Source organism: Melopsittacus undulatus, chromosome Z (genome assembly GCF_012275295.1).
Source record: "Melopsittacus undulatus isolate bMelUnd1 chromosome Z, bMelUnd1.mat.Z, whole genome shotgun sequence".
NCBI lineage: Eukaryota > Metazoa > Chordata > Aves > Psittaciformes > Psittaculidae > Melopsittacus > Melopsittacus undulatus.
Window position 1 is genome coordinate 55,930,686 of NC_047557.1, and position 19,139 is coordinate 55,949,824.

Genomic DNA, 19,139 nt, shown 5'->3' on the forward strand with positions numbered 1-19,139 from the left:
TTTATAAATTTTAACCTAAACCTATTGTTTAAACTTGCTGTAAGGCAGAGTAATTTCAGATACAATTCATTCTGTAATTAACTTTTTGTTATAAAATCTGAAATTTCATGTAGTTTCCTTCAAAAATGCTTTGATGTACTGGTTACATTGATAGATGTTAGATCCAAAGGACCAAACATGAGGATATTTTACAGTTATCTGTGCTTTTTCACAAAAGAAAAGAGGAAGTTGTACTAAAAATAACTGTCAACATAATGTTGAAAGTTACAAAGGAAGTCACTGAAATGTAAGGAAACTTTTAACTGGACTTTGACCCTGTTTAAAAAATGACAGATTTTTATACCCTACCAGGTACTGTGTTTGGTAAAGCTGTGATCATAAACAATTCACCCCCCCCCCCAAATGTCATGGTTGATTGAGTATTGAAAATTGTTCAGTGCTATTATCTTCACTGTGGAGCACATAGCTGTAGGCTGTTTAACAAAACCCAAGTTGAATACAAATATACTATCTTGGCTACTTCTAACAGCATATGTGAAATCTTGTGAATATTCTAGACTTCCAGTTTGCCGTAATAATTAACTAAAATATTTCCCAAATGTGCTGATATGTAATACTGTTGTAATTGAATTCAGTAACTTTGTGTTGCTTATCACAAAGTTCAATACATACTCTGCTTAGAAGATGACTTTATTTTTTGTAACAGTAGGCACTAGCTTATACTACTAAACAGGGGCGTTGTGTGAGCTTTTTATGCTTGTCTGTGTGGTTAAAAGTTTAGGCAACTAGAGCAGGAGAGGTGATATTTTCATGTAAGCTTGTCAACTTGGGCTTTTTGTGTTTGAGATTTTTTTAAATCTTTTTTTGTTAAAAGTTCTTTGTGTAAGCTAGTGAGGAGTGTAAGTTTGAGAGACTGATCAATCAGGTCAGCGAATTGGACTGCTGTATTAGGGAAGACTGGTTCAAAGTGCCAGGGAGCCTAATACGTCCTTGGAGAGGCTGAAAAACAAAGAGAGGACAAGAAACAAATAGAAACACCAAGGGAGAAAAAAACTGAGGAGACACAGACTGCCTAGGCAGAGGTGAGAGGATGCCTGGCAGAAAAGGAGATAAGGAAGTGAATTTATAATTCCTAGAAACCGCCAATTTTTTTAATTAGATAAACTGCCTTACTAGCTTTAGTACATGCAGTTAGTTCCTGTACTTACTTTGATGATGGGACTCAACTGTCCGTATTTCAAAGACACTGCTGAAAGTTTTAATTCATATTGTAAAGATCTAGTAGAAGCTAAATACATTAAATCTAATGCAGTGTCTTCTGTGTTCAAAACACTGTACAAGCATAGCTGTAGGAGTAGTCTGCATTTAAAATATTTACATTTTTTCCAGAACAAAGGCTTAACTCTAGAAAAGACTGACCCATGTAGTCTCAAATCAGCAATTCACTTAGGCATAATCTATCCATAAAGCTATAGGGAAATCCATTGATTTCAATGAAGCTGGCCTGTGTAATTTGGCAAAATGTTCTAAGGTTCTTAGATTTTTAAAAGGCTCATGCTATGTTAAAGTTTGGGCATTAATTATTATCAACACTGTGTAATTATTGCTTGTGAACTATATTACTTGAAGTTTCAAAATTAACTTTTGAACTATGTTTTAAACATGTGTTTTAAACACATTTAAACGTGTTTAAAACATATTAAAAATGTTTTTAAATAGTTGATTTTTTTAAGATGTGTAATAGAGAATCCTTGCTATTGTTGCCTGTACATGAAGGTCTGTACTGAAATTCAGAGGTGCGCTCATACACTTATACTTAAATATCATATATTTATGATATTTACCTCCAGATGTTTAGAAATAGCAAGACTATGTAATGTAAAGAATTATTAAGGAACTGAATAAATCAATAGGATGCACAGTTGAGAAACTGGTAGTCTGGAATTAGAACGGTAGGTTCAATACCAGTAATTAGCTCTAGACGGTGTTGTGTTGGGTTTTTTTCTGTAGTGAAATTATTTTGCTATTTTTTGGTAAGCTTTCTGTTGTTTTTTTGGTTGGGTTTTGTCCTGGAAAATAAAAGTAATATTGAGATTAATATGAAAAATGACAGGAAAATGAAGTGTCTTTGTTTCTTCATTTATTGTGTCTTTTCCCTGTTGCAGTTACTAGCAATTTTTGCACAGTTATTGAAACATGATTATGTTTAACCCAGCAGCAAATTTTAGTTATAAATACTATGACATCAGTAGGTTTGATGCTTTTTTTTTCAGCCATTATCCTTTTTTTCAGTTTAGTGCTGGGGTTAAACTTAGAGTGCTTTTTCTTGGGGAAGAATTAAATACATCATTTGACCATGTACCTAGTGAATAGTGATAACAATTCAGTAATTTCCATTTTTCTTCAGTGAACACAGTGATTATCAAAGTTCTTAGAGTATCTTTTTGAGTGCTGTTGGTTCACTAGGGAGTCAGGAAAGTTATGGCAGTGCTTTTATAACAACTTAAGTATCAGATATATTTTTGCACTTTTCAGGAAACCTGTCTGCTCTGTAGAGTTCAATACTAATAACAAGTTAATAGAATTTATTCCGAGTTCAAATCCCTCCTCTCAGACTGACATAGAAGAACTTTTTTTACTTACGAAAGATGCTTTTAAGGAAGAACCAACCCAAGAGAAATATTTGAAGACTGACTATGACAATGAATATAAAACACAATGGCAAGGTAAAGTTTTTTATTCGGTGTTTTCTAACATTTAGTGGAGTCAGCTTGTTAACATCCATATTTTTTTGTGCATGACCTGGAGGCATTAAAGAAATCATTTGGGTGATTGCAGCCTTTGCAATTGCAGAAATTATAACCATTTAGTAGTAGTTTACTCCCTTTAGAAGCAGGGCTTGTTTTAATAGTTCAAGATAGCGCAAGCCAGAAGAAGTTTCAGACTAATCAAATATATGGCAGAAGGTGGCAGCAAGTATCACAATAAGTAGATCTTACTGGCAGTGATCAGAATGCAAAGATCTTTTGTACCTCAATAAAATTCGATCCTTATGGCATGTTCTTTTACCATGTTAAGGACAGAAAGTAAGCAGTTTCTGCTTTGTTGCTGGGATGAAGATAGTTCAAACTGAGTAGTGTTCCTACGTGTTTTCAGAAATTTTATTATTAATATCTTCCTAATAGCTGTAATGAAGTATGATCACAGAAAGCAAAATGTTGAGTGTTTGATTCAACTGTATTATGATTTATTATTCTGAATAATATTATTTATAATAAGTAATTTACTTTTTTAATACATTAGGGTGTGGTTGTTGGTTTGCTTTTACTGGGTTGTGGGGGTTTTTTTGTTTGGTTGGTTGACTGGTTTGGGGGTTTTAATATATCTCAATTATATTATTTTAGAAAAGGAAAGTAATCATGTACCAAGACCTCTTTTCCACGGTCGCACAAAGGAGGCAGGTGGTTCTTGATACAATATTGTACAAGATAACCTTTACTAGGAACATGCTATCAATAACACAAGTATATTACAGTTAGTAATTGAAAGACAATAATCTTAATTCATCTGATTAAGTAATTACCAGATTTTTTTTTTCAGAGTTAGATGGCATATGCAGAAGATTTCAATAATTAATAAGCTCTCTCTATAAGGTGCTTACAAAAAGAATAAAAATAATCCAGATGCTTTCCCATGTCTTAGTTGTAACTTACTTGGTAACAAGAGAGCTAAATTGTTATGGACAGAAGCCTGAAAAGAAAAAAAAAGTATAAATTCCATAAAATATTTTATATTTTTTGAAGTTACAGATTTTTATTGTACATAAACAGGCATGCTAAATAGTCTGGTTTGGATTGTTTTCTTTTTGTGGGAGAATATTAAATTATTCACTGTTCTGGTGACTGATTTATTGAATTAGCAGATCAATAATTACCTTTCAGTGTAACCAGTGTATTACTGCTAACCCTTTCTCTAACTTTCTTTGCATTTAAGAAGGAAATGATAACAAACGTCTGTTGACATTTGAGGGAAGTATTGACTCTTAATAAAGCTGCCATTCAGAAAGATTTGCAACCTACTTTGTGTTGTTGAGAACCTGCTAATTAATGCCAGCTAGTCTGCTAACAGCCCTAACTAGGTTTCACTATAGACATGAAGATATATACAGGAAGTGTGAAAACATGAAATTTACTGATAAAATTATTAGAAGTGGAATATTATGGGTGATATGACATAATTATCTAACCAGTATTTCCAAAAAAGTAAGAAGTAACATGATACAAGATCAGAAATTATAATTTAAAACCTGTTTTTCTAGTAGAGGAAGGTTATATTCAAATTCTAAATAGCTGATTTTATTAGTGCAGGAGATTTTTTTCTACCAGCTTGTGCATACTAAATGTTCCCTGGTTATTTCTCTTAATATCACCCTGTTATTCCTTTCAGAGAATAAAACCAATTTCTTCAGTCATTTCACTTTTTGAGGTGTACTGTAAAAAATAATGCATATAATTCTTAGAGTTGTATTATTCAAAGTTTTTTGTTTAAAGCAAAAGAAAGTTTGCAGTAGTAGGTTACGCACACATTTAAAATGTATCTAGTAAAGTATTACTGGACTACAGCTGTGGAAAATAGTAAGAGAATGAAAACCTGTGAAGTGTGAAGCACGCTGAATGGAACAGTTAAAAACTTAATTTGGTTCAGTTTGCAGAAACTGCTTTGCGTAGTTTATTGTGATAGAGGGGTCACACTGGGAAAAAAAGCCATCTTTATAGCATTGAGCTAAAAAGTGCTATCTTTACATTAGCATATGATAGCAGTGGCAGTGAAACCCCTCATTTGAATGTGAACTACATATTTGCTCCCTGGTTGATAAAGAAATTGAGCATATGCTCAAGCCTGTTAAAGTTCTTCAGTGCTTTGCTGATCAGAAATTACTGAATCAAAGAAAGTGATGACATTGCATTCAAGCTACAAACTGAAAAATAAACTTATTACAACATACAGAACTGCACTTCCTAAAGTCACAAAGTGACAGCTCAGTTTGCTATGGATTTCAAACACTGGCATTTGTGAATTTCAGACTCTAGATATTACACCAGTTGTAAAATTGTGTATTAGGAAAGCAGGTAAGTATGTGACTGCTTCTGTTGCGCTTCAGGAGGGCACTTCAGTACATGTGAAAGTGCATTCTTGCATAGGCATACTTTCCTGGGAAGTAACAGGTTAAAATGTGTTAAAACTAACAAAGAAATGCAGTTATTTAAATATTTGAATCACATTAGAGTGATATTAATTGAAAAAAAGCATTGTTTTTACACACTCAGTACTAGAGCCATTTACAATAAAAAGATACAATATGAATGGACATTTTAAAAATTAACAATATAGCTAAGTTAGAATAGTAAATGCAAATCCAGGGCAAAGTTGTGCGTTATTTGACCTGCTTTAGTGTTAGGATTTTAGGAGTTATGATGCAGTATTAACAAAAATTAAACGAGATACTATTTGAGCATAGCATGATTGAGTTTATGTTATAGAAGCAATCTTCATTTTCTGGTTGATTTTAGCACCTAATTTTCCAACCACTAGCCTGAATATTGAGGTGCTTCCTACTTTGCTTTCATGGTTGCCTGAAGAAAAGGAAGAACAATAGATCAGGGACTTTGTAAATTGTGTCATAAAATATGTCAGTCTTTCCAGTGGAGGCACTTTTAAGCTTTATAGGGTATTAGAAGGCCTCTCCTAAACTGTTTATCTAATTAAACAGAGGCATTTTATAATGAGGCATTTATTTTTGAATCGATAGATTTCTTTATGGGGATCTGCTTTTGTCAGCAGCATAAAACAGTTTAGAGTAATCATAATTAGTATTTATTATTTCCATCCATTAGGAAGGAAGGGAGGGTTATTACAGACAGGGAGTCATCCAGAGAGTGAAAGGGGGATGTGGGAATCAGAAGGCTTTAATGTGAATAAAAAATAAGTAAGAAGAATAAAAACCCTCCCTTTTCCCTTCTATATGTAATATATATATTTGTAATATGTGTGTTTATTCGTATATATATATGTGTAATATGTGCCAATATAAAGGATTTCAACAGAGTTAGGATTAATGCTTCAGTTCTGTCTCATGGAGAATAGTTGTTTAAACTCAAAAGAAGTAAAGGTCCATAATGTCATCTTTTTTGAAATCATAATAATTTATAACCTACATTTATTGTCTCCTCATTCTGTAAGTAATTTTTTGTTGCTTCAGAATTAGAGGATCTGTATTTAGTCTTAGATTTAGCTTAGTTTTAATGTATGGTGAGACTGCCTTATTTCTACTTTAAAAATTGCACTGAATTAAGTTTCTCAGCCAAAACCTGCCTTGAAAGTTACCTTATTGTGCTTTACAATACAAGCAAGGAAATGAAAAGTACCTTTTCTTTTTAACAGTTGCTATATAAGACAAAAGGAAAAGAAAACCAAAGCTTATCATGTGAACCACTGGAAGTCTAGACTTCACTGCATTTAAAGTTTAAAAATCCTAAAATAATTTAACTAAAAAGTATCTATTGTTTTGCTGACCTTTCTAATGTTCCAACAGTTGCCTCTCTTTACTCTGAGAATTCTTATGATGTTGATTATTAATGTATTTCTTCTTATTTTCCTTCAGATTTACATATGGAAGAGGAACTTCTTTTTATTGATAACCTTGAAACTATTCGTAAAAAACTGCCTTCTTCATCTGTACTTCTGAGCAGACTACATTTTTTTTTAGTGAAAGATCCCCTTTTAGATTCTGAAGGACAGAGTTTAGCAGAAGAGAACGTTTTCAGGTCTCAACAAATTGCTGTATAATATTGAACGTAAATAATAGTCTGTGTGCATGTTTATATTTGTAATGGATAAAGACTTCAGTTTTTCTTCTTACTTACAAAAATGACTAGGATGAAATTTATATGCATTATTTAAGAAAACAGTATTTTTTAAAATGAAATTGTGTCATTTTTACATTCTGCAAGTGTGAAATGTGCTTCAGGTCTTCATTTTGGAGCACTGAAAAAATGTGCAGAAAAATAGTAGTGCCAGGGACTGATGAGGAAGCTATGCCCCTAAAAAGTCAGTATACATTTAGTGACAGTAATGGTCATGAGAGGCAAGCCTGATTAACTGTTTTCATTCTGCTTGAAAAATCCTTACCCCTGTTCTGCTTTCATCCTTGCTTTACAAGGCAGCTAGTAGCCTTACTCCTGAGTTTTCCTTCGTGGCCTTTTAAAAGCTTGTCAAACCAGAGTACGTACTTCTGGTTTTCTTTTTAATTAATATTAAGCACATTCTACCTTGTTTGGTGCTGAAACATTCCATAGAAATTGAAGGTGACAAAACATAAATTATGTCAGTGTCGTAACAGATCACAGACTTTTTGTATACAGCAGAAAAACTGTGATTAGAAGAAATTTCAGAAAGTGTTTTTACATGATGAGACTTACCTGTTGAGATGATTAACAGTTTCAACTCTTTTTTTTTTAATATTTTAAGGCAGGTCCCAATATTAAGTGATTCTATTCTGCATATAATATTCTATTTCTTGGAAAGTAATTTCAGTTAATTACACAGATTGTTACAGCATTCCTTGGAATTGCTTTCTTAGAAAAGGGTGGATGCAGAGAAAAATGACTTTTACCACAAATACGCTCATCAAAGCTACTGCTAAGACTTTTAGTCTAGATGGGAAGTGATACGAAGAAGTTACTTGCTTTATTTTATGATTTTTTAAAGGGAATGTTTGACTTTCCATAATGAAATGGAGATGGAAGAGAGTAAAAAAGAATTGCAGGGGATTAAAGAGAACTTCTGTACCATATCTATAAAAGATGAAGAGGTATCATCATGTTGTTTCTTACTAACTATTGTATTATTTATTACTTTGTTATGAATAACTGCTTATCCATTTGAAAGTAATTTTTCTGAATTATTTTCATACTTGCCAAATATTTGTAGCCTTCATATTTCCAAGATTAGAAAACACTGGTATTATTTGTGCGTTTTTTTAATTCCTGGATGCTATTGTCAGGAATCTCCACTCTAATCAGGTGTTTCTCCTGGGACCTCATGTATTAGCAGGTTTATGAAAGTACTTGTTACACTAAGAATAAAAATGAACCAGAGCAGAAGTCATGGTATGTCCATGGGAAACAGTTCCAGGACAAGTTCTGGTATCTGGGGGGGCAGCTTCAGTTCTTTTAAAAAAAGTCAAATCTGTTTTTTGGCCAATTTCTCAAATTTCTAAAAAAAGCCAAAACTTCAATTAAATAAATGAGGATTTTACTTAATTGGGAACTTTAAGTTTGTATGCAGTCTGACTCCACTGACTCAATTTGAAATACTATAACACTATTTTTTTTCTATATTGAGCAAAGCTTTGTGTATGCTGTGTAAATGTCTTATGACTTCTTTCTTAAAAGCTCTTATAGTGGTTTAGAATTAAGTTATTTCAGAATTTTAAAAAAGCTTTGAATGTATAGTAACATCAAAGAAAATTTATATACCATTCTGTTGTGATTAATATTTTTCAGTATTTCATGTTGCCTATCGAGTCAGAATTCTGCACACCCAGTAATGGCAGATCAGATTCTGTTAATATTCCATCATACTTGGAACTGAAGGAGTTGTTAAATTTAGCTCCAGAAACTATGGCTGATGAAGATATGTGCAAAAAGGTGATCAAAGAAGGTGATGCTTGACCTGATTTTCATTTCATTTGCACACATTTAACACAATCTAGTTCTTTCATATTCAGTTCACTTAGGACTTACATCACAGACCATGAAATGAGAATTTCTCTGTATGAGACTATGAACTGTGCTATACCCAAATTTCTGAGTATTAGAAGTGTCTCCTCAAGTAGCCAAGGGGAAATAAACTATTTGTCATTTTATTCAATCCATAGTTGTGTTGTAATCCTGGAAACAAATGTGTCACTAGCTGTGATTCATGATATCTAGCATACCATGAATATAATTAGTGTTTTGTTTTCTTATCTGTAATTAAATTTACTAAAAGGATTATATGCAGTATAGTCATACTGTAAAAACTGCTTGTATTACATTATAATTGCAAACACAGAAGATTTCTGGAAAAAAGTTAAATATTTCCATGGGTAACAGGAGTATTCTAAATGACAGTAGTAATTTTTTAAAGGAATTTAAGAAATGTTACAAAATGCTTATATACTACAGATAACTACAACTTTAATGACAATTATGGGCTATTGGATTGACATCTAAGACAGTATTTTGTGTAGTTAAAAAAAAAAAGCCCTGAGATTTTTTAATTTTTATTAAAACAGGCCAGTATGCATTGGTTTTGGCAAGTGAGGAAAACCACTTCTTTGGTGGGCCTGAAGCAGATCAGTGAAGCATAATTTATGCTTCTGAGTGTGCAGGTTGCATGCTGAATTCTGTTTCTGATAGGGCAGCAGTTTGGAGTAATCCAGTCTGAAGATAGACACAAAACTTTTAAAAGAGTATTATTTGACCACAGCAATTTCATGTGCATTCCTCTGATACATTTAGTACACACATACCACGTTCCAAGCTGAATGACCCAGCCATCACTGCAGAGATCTGAGGATTTTGTACAAGATATCAAACTATTACATTTTTCTGTTCCATTTTAGTCCTTTTTAGTATCAAGAGAATCTACATACACAGACTCCTGGTAAACTACATATGGGCTGCCTACTTGTTCCAGAAATCACATTACTGTGGTCATAAGAACTTCTAATACTTCAGATGACTGTACTATTGTGGAGTTTTTTTCTTCACCTTTAATAAGAGACAAGACTGACCACTGTTCTGATCACCTGTGTTATTTAGTGTTACTAAGCATAACTATAATTTTTCATAATAATGTATTTTGGAGACTCAATTAAAAGATTGAAAGGAAAAAAATACTTTGACAGGAAAAAGCAATAAATGGTTCATTTATGGCACTTTTTAATACCTGTTTTCAGATCTCAAAGCAGAAATTGCATACAAAATAGAAATTTCTGACTACTCTCCCATGCCACAAGAGCTTTGCTCCAGTAATAGCAGAAGTATGTTGGAATTCTGTGAGTCAGGTAGGTAGATTTTCTTAAGTCAACCAGTGATATTTAAAATAAATTCTCCAAGTGGTTGTCCCCATAGTCTGTTCTTGGAAGTACATGCAGCATATAAATGGAAGATAAGAATGTTTGCTTTATATAATCTACTATTTTGTAATTGTACTATGAGCAGGTAGAAGTGCCATACTGCTTTCAAGAGTTTTAAAAGCTAAACACAACCAGCTTTACAGTTCCTTCAGTGTTGCTTTTGGCTGCAATTGGTGTATATATCTTCTGCACTTGATCAGCTTTTTAGATTATTTTATCTAAGAATTTACCCAGAGAGGGCAGAGGCAAGTTAAAGCAGATTGATTAAAGTTGCCGAGTTGAAGAGTGCAGTTTAAAGTTCATTAAAGCCTTATGTAAATGCTTTCAAAAGAGGGTGATGGAGGGCAATCCAAGGAAAAGTACTGAGTTTGTAAATTCTAGAGGTTCAAAACTCAGGTGTATTCATTTTGATTTGCAAATGGTTCAGTAATGCAGTGGGATCAAGAAACACAGTCAACAGGGCTGTTTTCAACTGGAAGTGTTGAATGTTTGCTAAAGAGTGCATTGAATCCTGGCTTCTCCTACACTGACATTAGGAAATCCTTTTTATGTACCCACCTTTAATAGCTTGAAAACTCAGTCAGGAATGCTGGTTACAGCGCATACCAATGCCAAACAGATTTGGTTTCTCAACCTCAGTTAAAGTTTCTTCAGGTTCAAGGTGCAAACTCTCAAAATAATTAATATTCTTGCCAGCCCTACTGCTCTCATGCCTTAATGTTGGCTGGCTAAAGAGGCAGAAAAATGGCTGTGCTAATGTTATTTTTCACCTCTGATTTCATACAGAAAAGCCTGTGCAAAGTGTGACATTTACAGATGGGTGTGATCTAGGCAAAGTGGTAATACTTGAATAAACATGTACCTCTCATCCTAATGTATATCCTGTCTTGGAAAAAGTGTGTGCATAATTGCACTGAGTAGTAGCAGTATTATTCTCCAGTGTATATTCACTTGATAGTTTCCCATTCAGCAGTTACTAAAATTCTTGAGGAATTTTGAGTTTTCTCCATACCAAGATAACTTTTCTTGTCTTAGTTTCAATATGATTTAAACTGAACTGGTTGCTATCCTCTTCAGACTAACAGCATCACACTCCTGATATAGTATTGTAGTGAGCTTTTGGTAGAAGCAATCATATGAGCTCAAAGGGGTCTGATACAGAAGCTCAAGGCAAACCTAGCATGTGTTGTCCCACCAAGACAAAGTTAGATTTATTTTATATATGGAAATTATTACCTAGCAGGATTTACTGTAGTCTGACTCTAGTGAGCTGTCTGGCAGCAATTTATTTCTAAGGTTTATGATAAGCAGGAGGAGGTTAAGTAGATTTGAGCAGTTTGGGACACTCCTCCTGTATACCATAATAGAAAACTGACTATGATTTTAGCTGAGATACTGTCCAGGTTATCTTCTGGATTAGATGAGTAGTCAAAAAATCTTGAATTGTTTTTAAAAGAAGGTGATGGCATTAATCTTTATTGACAGTTTTCTGGCTTAGTCCTGCCTTTGAATCAGGCATCATTTGCTAATCGACAGTTGTAATTTGTAATTGGATGTAAAATTTCAGCAGAGATACTATACGGTCTCCTCCTTCTAATAAATTTTGCTGTTTATAAGTTACCAGAAGTGAAATATATTTGCTTGCAATCAGGGAAGAAACACTGATAAAATTATTACGTTTTCTGTATGTATTTCATTGTTTGCTTTCCTCTCCTGCTAACTGTGGTGTTTATTGAAAAAAAGGTTGAGGGACAGGAGAATTCAGTCAGTCATTAATGCCCTGAGAAGGGGAATGGCACCCTTAGTACAGGCACAGTTCAACTGATGTAGCTGGTCAGAATGTTCCAGCCTCAAAGGCAAAAATAACCAGACAAAAACAAATATGAATACTTTTGCTCAAAGATAAATAATTTTCTTTTTAGAAATGTCAGGAATTTTTCCTGTCCTGAGATCAGCTTCTGTCCTGTTCAAATAAAAGTGCTAAATTTGTTTTTGAACACAGAAAAAAAAAAAGCAGTTTGTAAGATGAATTTCACAGCACAAATCTTTTTGTTCTGAGTAAATGGAAAGATATCATACTGATTGGAAGTCTGTTTATTTCTTTTGTAACCACTTTTATTTCTTATCTCTCTCTTTTTGTTTTATTTTTTAATTCCCAGTGTTTACTGTACCTTCTCTAGCTTTCTAACACAGTCTTTTATCCTTCCTGTCCTTCCTGCTCTACAATCTGCTTGTTAGGTTGGACAAGGAACAGCTGCAAGCAGCTGGGCAGGTGGCTGATTCATAGACCACCACATGCCAGTTGGCCAGACAATGTGTGTGTGATGACTGCAGCTGCTTACTGCCTGTTGAAATGAATAGGGAATTTATTACAAGTGGGTTTCCTTATGAAGGCACTTATTTACTTACAATTCTTCTGGCTGTTAACTTTCATAGAACATGGGGGAACTGTATTTTTTATTACCTCTGTTTTCTGGTCAAGCTGAATGAGAAATATTATTAGAAGAATGACAGAGAGATGAATGCCAGGGTAATTGTGTAAACCACCAACTTTTATGTAATGGCACCAAAATCAATGAAGTTTCAAACTCCTTGAATAAAAAGCAATAATCCATTACAATATCTGCATTTAATATGATTGGCTAATAAAAGGGATATGAAAAGTGACTTACAGGGGACTTTTTAGCATGCCACGTTTGTTTGTATACTGCTTTTAAAAAAATGGTGTTGCAATTAAATTCATTTCACTAGTCACCCCTGGAATTACAATGACTACTAATTCTGATTGAAAAAGTAGTTTTGTTTTTAAAATCCTGACTCTATGTTTCTGAAGGCCCTGAGTCCATTCATCTGAATGTTACAGCCACCACAATATTGTGCTAAGTCTCTCTCCAATCTAATTATCTCAATTTATTAGAACTATCTAAGAAGGCCAACACTTGAAGGGATGAACACTTGATGTCAAAACCTCAGGCATAGTACCTGATGATTTAATAATAAAAATTATTGTGCATGGGAAGAGTTTGTATTCAGAAATACATTACTGAATGAGTAAAGCAATGTGATCTACACATTATTATTCCCAAACTGTCTGGAAATTAAATGTGAAGTATTTGGTTTTTATAGCTTAAATAGTGAAATGTCCCATGAAAGTATTTTGTATTTTAATCCAAAACTTCAGTAGTGTAAAATTCCTACATATGTGTGCTTCATTCACAGGTAGCTTTGTGATTTTGATTTTTTTTTTTGTGATGCTTTGTGCAATTTCTAGCTAAATATGTTCCATATCTGAAAGATGAAATGGAAGTACCTTTAAGTCCTCCATGCAGACAACAAAGATCATGGGTTAATTTTATGGCCACAGGACTTCAAGAAGAACCTATTCCTTCTTCTGATGACAGGTAATAAAAACTTAACAGTAATAAACCCTATGTAGTCATAAATAATCATGTAAAAGTCATAATAGTCATAATTCCTGCAATCATATGTCCTCAAAATTAGTGCAAAAATAAGTTTAGTCTGTTTGTAGATTAACAGTTATGTTCTTTGCAACAGCTGCGTGTATTTTGTGTTTTGCATGAAAGAGTGAGCAGAGTGTGTGATCCGTATTTGTGGCTTTTCAGAGGAGCTTGAAAAGGGAAATGACAGTCACTACTGTAGACCTCTTTCTCATGGGAGACTTAACAACCTGAATATCCAATCTCTATTTTGGAATAGGCAACAATAGACACTTATGTATATAGAAAGTATGTATGTATGTATTTTTATATGTATATATATGCATATATTTATACATATGGCAAACACGTATGTTGAGCAAGTATCACCTACGAAGTCTCCAGCAAAGATACAGGAAGAAAGTATTGTCTGTGGTTTTGGGATATCTCGCAGCAATGGAATTGAAGCCTTTTCATGCTGACATAGGATCAGGATTGCTTCATCTTTTCCTTTTCATCCTGTTTTCAAGGCTAACACTTCTTGCCTTACTTTCTTTTTCACACATGCACAAAGTATTTAAATACCCCTTTGGGCTGGGAACCACAGTCTGGGTAGAGTTCCCATTCAGTGGTGTTTTACTTCATGAACCACCCTTGATGGCCCCTCTCACTCCTTCATGTTCACTGTGGTGTTGCATAAAGTCACCCTCTGTCTGAATCAGAAAAATAATTGAATGAATGAATGAATGAATGAACTGAAAATTTGGAGAGAAAATAAATAATTAAAAGGTGGTTTTATATAAATCAAAATTCAAGAGATAACAATGTTAAACCTCATACCTCCAAGTCTTGTTTTATGTTCTTCATAGTATTTTGATTACAGAGTCCTCCAGGGAATACCTAAAATCTTTGGTATGGCAATTAGAGAAGTATCGGGACAATATGAGCTCTCTTTTGCTTGTTGGTAAGGATTTCTATTTTCTATTTTTTGATGATCAGTTTCTAATTGATGTTGAAGAGTACCATGTACATAGAGAAAATATAACAAACAATATAATGTTATATTACAGAGTGTATCTTTTGAGACATTGAAGTTTATCCAATTAATGTAACTCTCTGATGTTTTATTATATGAGTTGTTAGTACATGTAAAAAATTAACAGTATGGCAACATAGAAGTTGGTATATCATGTATCCTTCTATGGAGGTAATCTGAATGAAGTAACAGTTTTATTTCATTATCAAAATGTTCAGTTTACTACTAGTAATAATATTCAATATCTGTGGTAACTGAAATATAGTAATCTGTTGAACTATTTTCTGCTATTTTTCCTTAAATAATGTTTCAAAATATATATCAATCAATAGAAAAGTACTGTAAATGCAAAATAGTATTATAACCTGACAAAAGCAAAGTTCATGTTTGGAAGCAAAATATACAACACCAAAATAAGCTGCAGGTTATTTCTTACAGCACAAGAGTATGCATTATCACTGTTCTTTCACTTATTTTTATTTGCCTTCATTTCACAAGTTTTAGGATTAAGTTATGTATATTGAATTATTACACTGTCCCGTTATACATTCATTTATAATTGAAAACATTGTATGGTAGGCTTATTACTGTTTGAGTTAATGTTTTGGTGGGTAAAGATTATGTTAAGTCCTTGTAAGCATGACAAGTAAACCCACAGATTAGTAAACAAGATTATTTGTACCTTTAGGAATGTGGCTACATATTATTAGGTCTGAAAAAAAAATACTCCCTCTCCCCCCCCTTACTCATACACTCAGTAAGTTAAAAGTACACTTGCTCTAATAGTATTAACTGCTTGGTTCTCAAGTCTTTTAATGGACATTGAGTTACCAGTGGAAGTATAAACAGTAGTAGGTCATCAGTACTTGGGAACTTTCATTTCCAAAATAGCATTCTGTTTTCATGTTTCTAGATTATTAATCTCATATGCTGATTTCTGTTTTTTTTTTGTAGAGCATCAGGCTGATAAACTTGCATGTCAGCATTATTCACTTACAGAACTGAAGGAAGCAATGCCAGTTGAGGTAGAAGGACCAGTGCTTAGCCCACTGAAGGAGGGCTGGTGGGTTCATCTGGGTTTGAATCCAGTCTCCACAGAAACTTTGGAAAAATTAACTGTGAATGCCAGTAATGAAAATAGTTGGTTTCCGACAAAACTAGAAACATTCACACAATTTACATCATATCAGATAGAAAGTAAGTGTCTTCTTTTTACAGAAGTGGTAAAAAGGCAAAGGTGGGTACTTAATAGAGAATCACACTGACTATTATGCACCTCCAAGAGGGAAGCAAATGGAAGATTGCTTATTCTCAATAACAAAACTTGTTATAGCAATACAGACTAGCAACAGTACTGCAATTTTACAAATGTAGAACAAACTGTAGGAACAACAGTGTTTAACTACATAAAGTTACCTTTTCTATTAACACAGAGGTGAACAGTAACCTCCACGAGCCATATTATTTTTCAATAAAATAGTTTCAGACAGGAGAATGGCTTAGCAAATAACTAATTTTGCATTGGAATATTTTAAGAAAGCAGATATTCATATAATCCTATCTGCAGAAAGTCAGTAGGGTGTCCATGTTACAGTGAGTATTATTTGTTATGCTATTCAGAGGAGGGTTTTATGCTGGCTATGGTTTCAAATGTAAATCACTTATAAACTGACGAATTTCTTATGGACCATTATTCACACCTATAACCAAACTTTAATAGAAAATGCAAAAAGCTATTTAGATTTTATTGTATAACTATGGCCTGACTGCAAGGCACTGGTTACAGTTGCAGAACTCCATGGCTTGACAGTATTTGAAACAAATAGGCACCATTCAGGAAGAACGTTTTCACTTGGCTGCTTTTAACATACTGAAAAGTGTTTAGCTACTGTGTGTCTGTGAATACCCATGAAGCTAAGGGCTTAGATACACGGGTGTGTAGCAGCAATGCAAAAAAAAAATGTGGTTCTAGTGAAACACTTCTTTAGAAGGAGCTAATTGCATTCCTCACTCGTTTTTTGCTCTTACTACAAGAAAATAAATAAATAAATCCCCTAACAGAAAACAAAACCAAAACAAACAAGCCCCAACCCAGTGAATTTTTTTAACTTTCTTCCTAATGAAATGTGTTTCATCCCAGTTCCTAGAAAATTAACATCAAAACCACCATGCAGGTGGTGAAAACTTCACTAAACAGTAGCCTGGCCTTCTGTTTTTCAACACTGTACATTTTTACTTTGGGCTAATCTGTAAAAATTTTCAAGAAGAAGATTCTGATGATCTGGGAAGGCAAAAAGAATAAATTTAAAAATGCTTTCTCTGTAATTACCCAAATTATTTAAATTCAACCAAGAAAAAGAAATGGAAAAAAGAAATTATGCTGCATCAAAGAAATTTCTTTTTTTTTTTTTTTAGGGTGGCTTGAAGAGATGGATTCCATGACAAGCCAGGAGCTCCTTTCTGCTGAAAAACATCAGTCAGACAAAACTATTAATCTTTGCATGTCAACACAGACTCAAAAGCAGCACTTTGCTGTGCATATGGGTGCTGCATCACCTGCCAAAATTCCCAGTATGAATACATCTGTGGAAGAGCTTACTGGAAGAAGCATAAAAAGGAATAAGGTAGAAGAGGAAATTTATTTCGTAAACCAAGAAAAGAAAACCCCCAAATCATCTGAGTTAGTCAGCAGGAAAGATGTGCCTTCTGAAGAAGACAACTCATCCAGTAGTGAAAAGCCTGCATCATTTGCAGCTGTTACAAAATGGGACGATGATTCTGATTTGAGCAACTTTATCATGCTGAGATCTAAACGTATGCTTACCCAAAGAGAGGAAAAAAATTATGTAGGTAGTCCTGAAAAAGGTATGTGCATCAGTTTATTCTTCCATTTTCCACGTTTACTTATGCTGTTTTGTACCGGTTATAATAGATGCTAATTTATGCTAGTGGACTTATGGAGGGAAAAAGTTAATGGTAACATTTTGATGATCTTTAGTGTATCTGAATTTTCAGCTAAGGATCTTACCTTTTTGTTTTTTTCCTTTGGGTAACTTATGGGATTTTGTTTGTCTATTTTGGTTGAGGGGAATTCTTTATTTTGAGGTTTAGGGTCTTTTTTGGTGTTAGAAGTGGGTTTTACTAAAATAGGCATATGAGTTTATTCCTATTCTGACAAAATAACTGAATGGTACTTAACTCCAGAAGATCTCTTCTGTTCATGAGTTTTGAACTCCTGGGCTCTTTGGAGAGCTATTATTTTATCAATTGTAGTTATCAGTTTGATTGTACTTATCGAACAGTGATTATCAATACCCTTACTTTTGTGGGACAAGCATAGCCTAGATGATGAAAAATAGTTAAAGTTCTCTGGAAGGAGCCATCTGAGCCAGTTACCTTGATGCAAACCCCTTGAAACAATGAGGCATAACAGGTCTTAGAGAAAACAAAAAGTTCTTGGCAGCCATGTTCTTGTTGATGACAATGCTCATGAAAGAATCTCAGGCTATGCATTGAGCACTGCAGAAATGCAAGAGCAGAAGGGGGGGAAAAAAGTAGAAGAAGTCCCTTGTTTGCTTTAAAAAATATTTGACACAAAATATCAGGAGATGGTGATATATTGCCACATTCACTTTTCAGGATAAAGTTGTATTAAAAAATAATATTTTTAAATTTTTAGATTTGCATGGCAGTATTTTGACAATCAATTTTGTCTGTGTTTCAGCTACATAACCCAGCATTAAAAAAACAAAAATACAATTGTTACATAAAAACCTTGTATCAGAGAATTGGGATAATTTATTGATTTAAGCTTGCTTATGTAACCTTGCGGAGAAAATTATTTCTTGGTAAAAGGTATCTGTTACTGATACCGGTAGACGCGCATAAAAGTTCCATGGCCCCAGAAATAACAATCGCGATTTTAAATGTAGGTCTGCAAGGTACTTGAACTGATGTTTTATGCTGCCATCTAGTGAGCTCAGGCTGGAACTGCATCTCGTGGCAAGAAATCCAAGTGTGTTGACCAGACAAGCCATGTTACATTTGCGAATAGGCTTGTGGAGATTTAATTAGGTTAAATGCAGTTTAGAATATGTTTACACGTAGACCATAGTATTGCAAATGAGTTATGCCTGGTATATAGAGAACCTGTTAAAATTTATAGTTCTTACCACATTAATGTAAAAATTATGTAAATAATTATATACTTTCATAACAACTGCATTTTTTATTAAGGGTGACTCTGAGTTTAACTGAAAACAAGAAATGCCAGCACTGCCTCTAAGTCTCTTTTTGTATTAGCTTTGTTATTCGACTCATTTTTTAAAGATGTCATTGTGTATAATATTTAGCTTAGAAAATACACCAGAAGAAAGTAGTAGAAAAAGTACCTTGATCCAGTTTTGAACCCTGTATAGCTTTTCAAACTCAAGAAGTTTTTTTAAACAACTAGCAAAAAAAATCTATTTTTTTTTCCTTCTGT

General features: G+C 33.6%; 1 protein-coding gene across 1 annotated transcript in view; it reads left to right on the plus strand.

Annotated features, from left to right (window-relative positions):
- The window catches only part of SHOC1 (shortage in chiasmata 1), a 46,723-nt gene that overhangs the window by 6,277 nt on the left and 21,307 nt on the right, over positions 1–19,139 (plus strand). Inside the window, exons 2-10 of the mRNA XM_034073096.1 lie at positions 2,536–2,726; positions 6,662–6,824; positions 7,768–7,870; positions 8,565–8,721; positions 10,004–10,111; positions 13,455–13,584; positions 14,490–14,584; positions 15,611–15,853; positions 17,072–17,521. Coding sequence (XP_033928987.1) covers positions 2,536–2,726; positions 6,662–6,824; positions 7,768–7,870; positions 8,565–8,721; positions 10,004–10,111; positions 13,455–13,584; positions 14,490–14,584; positions 15,611–15,853; positions 17,072–17,521 — 1,640 coding nt within the window. The remainder of the gene's footprint in view (positions 1–2,535; positions 2,727–6,661; positions 6,825–7,767; positions 7,871–8,564; positions 8,722–10,003; positions 10,112–13,454; positions 13,585–14,489; positions 14,585–15,610; positions 15,854–17,071; positions 17,522–19,139) is intronic.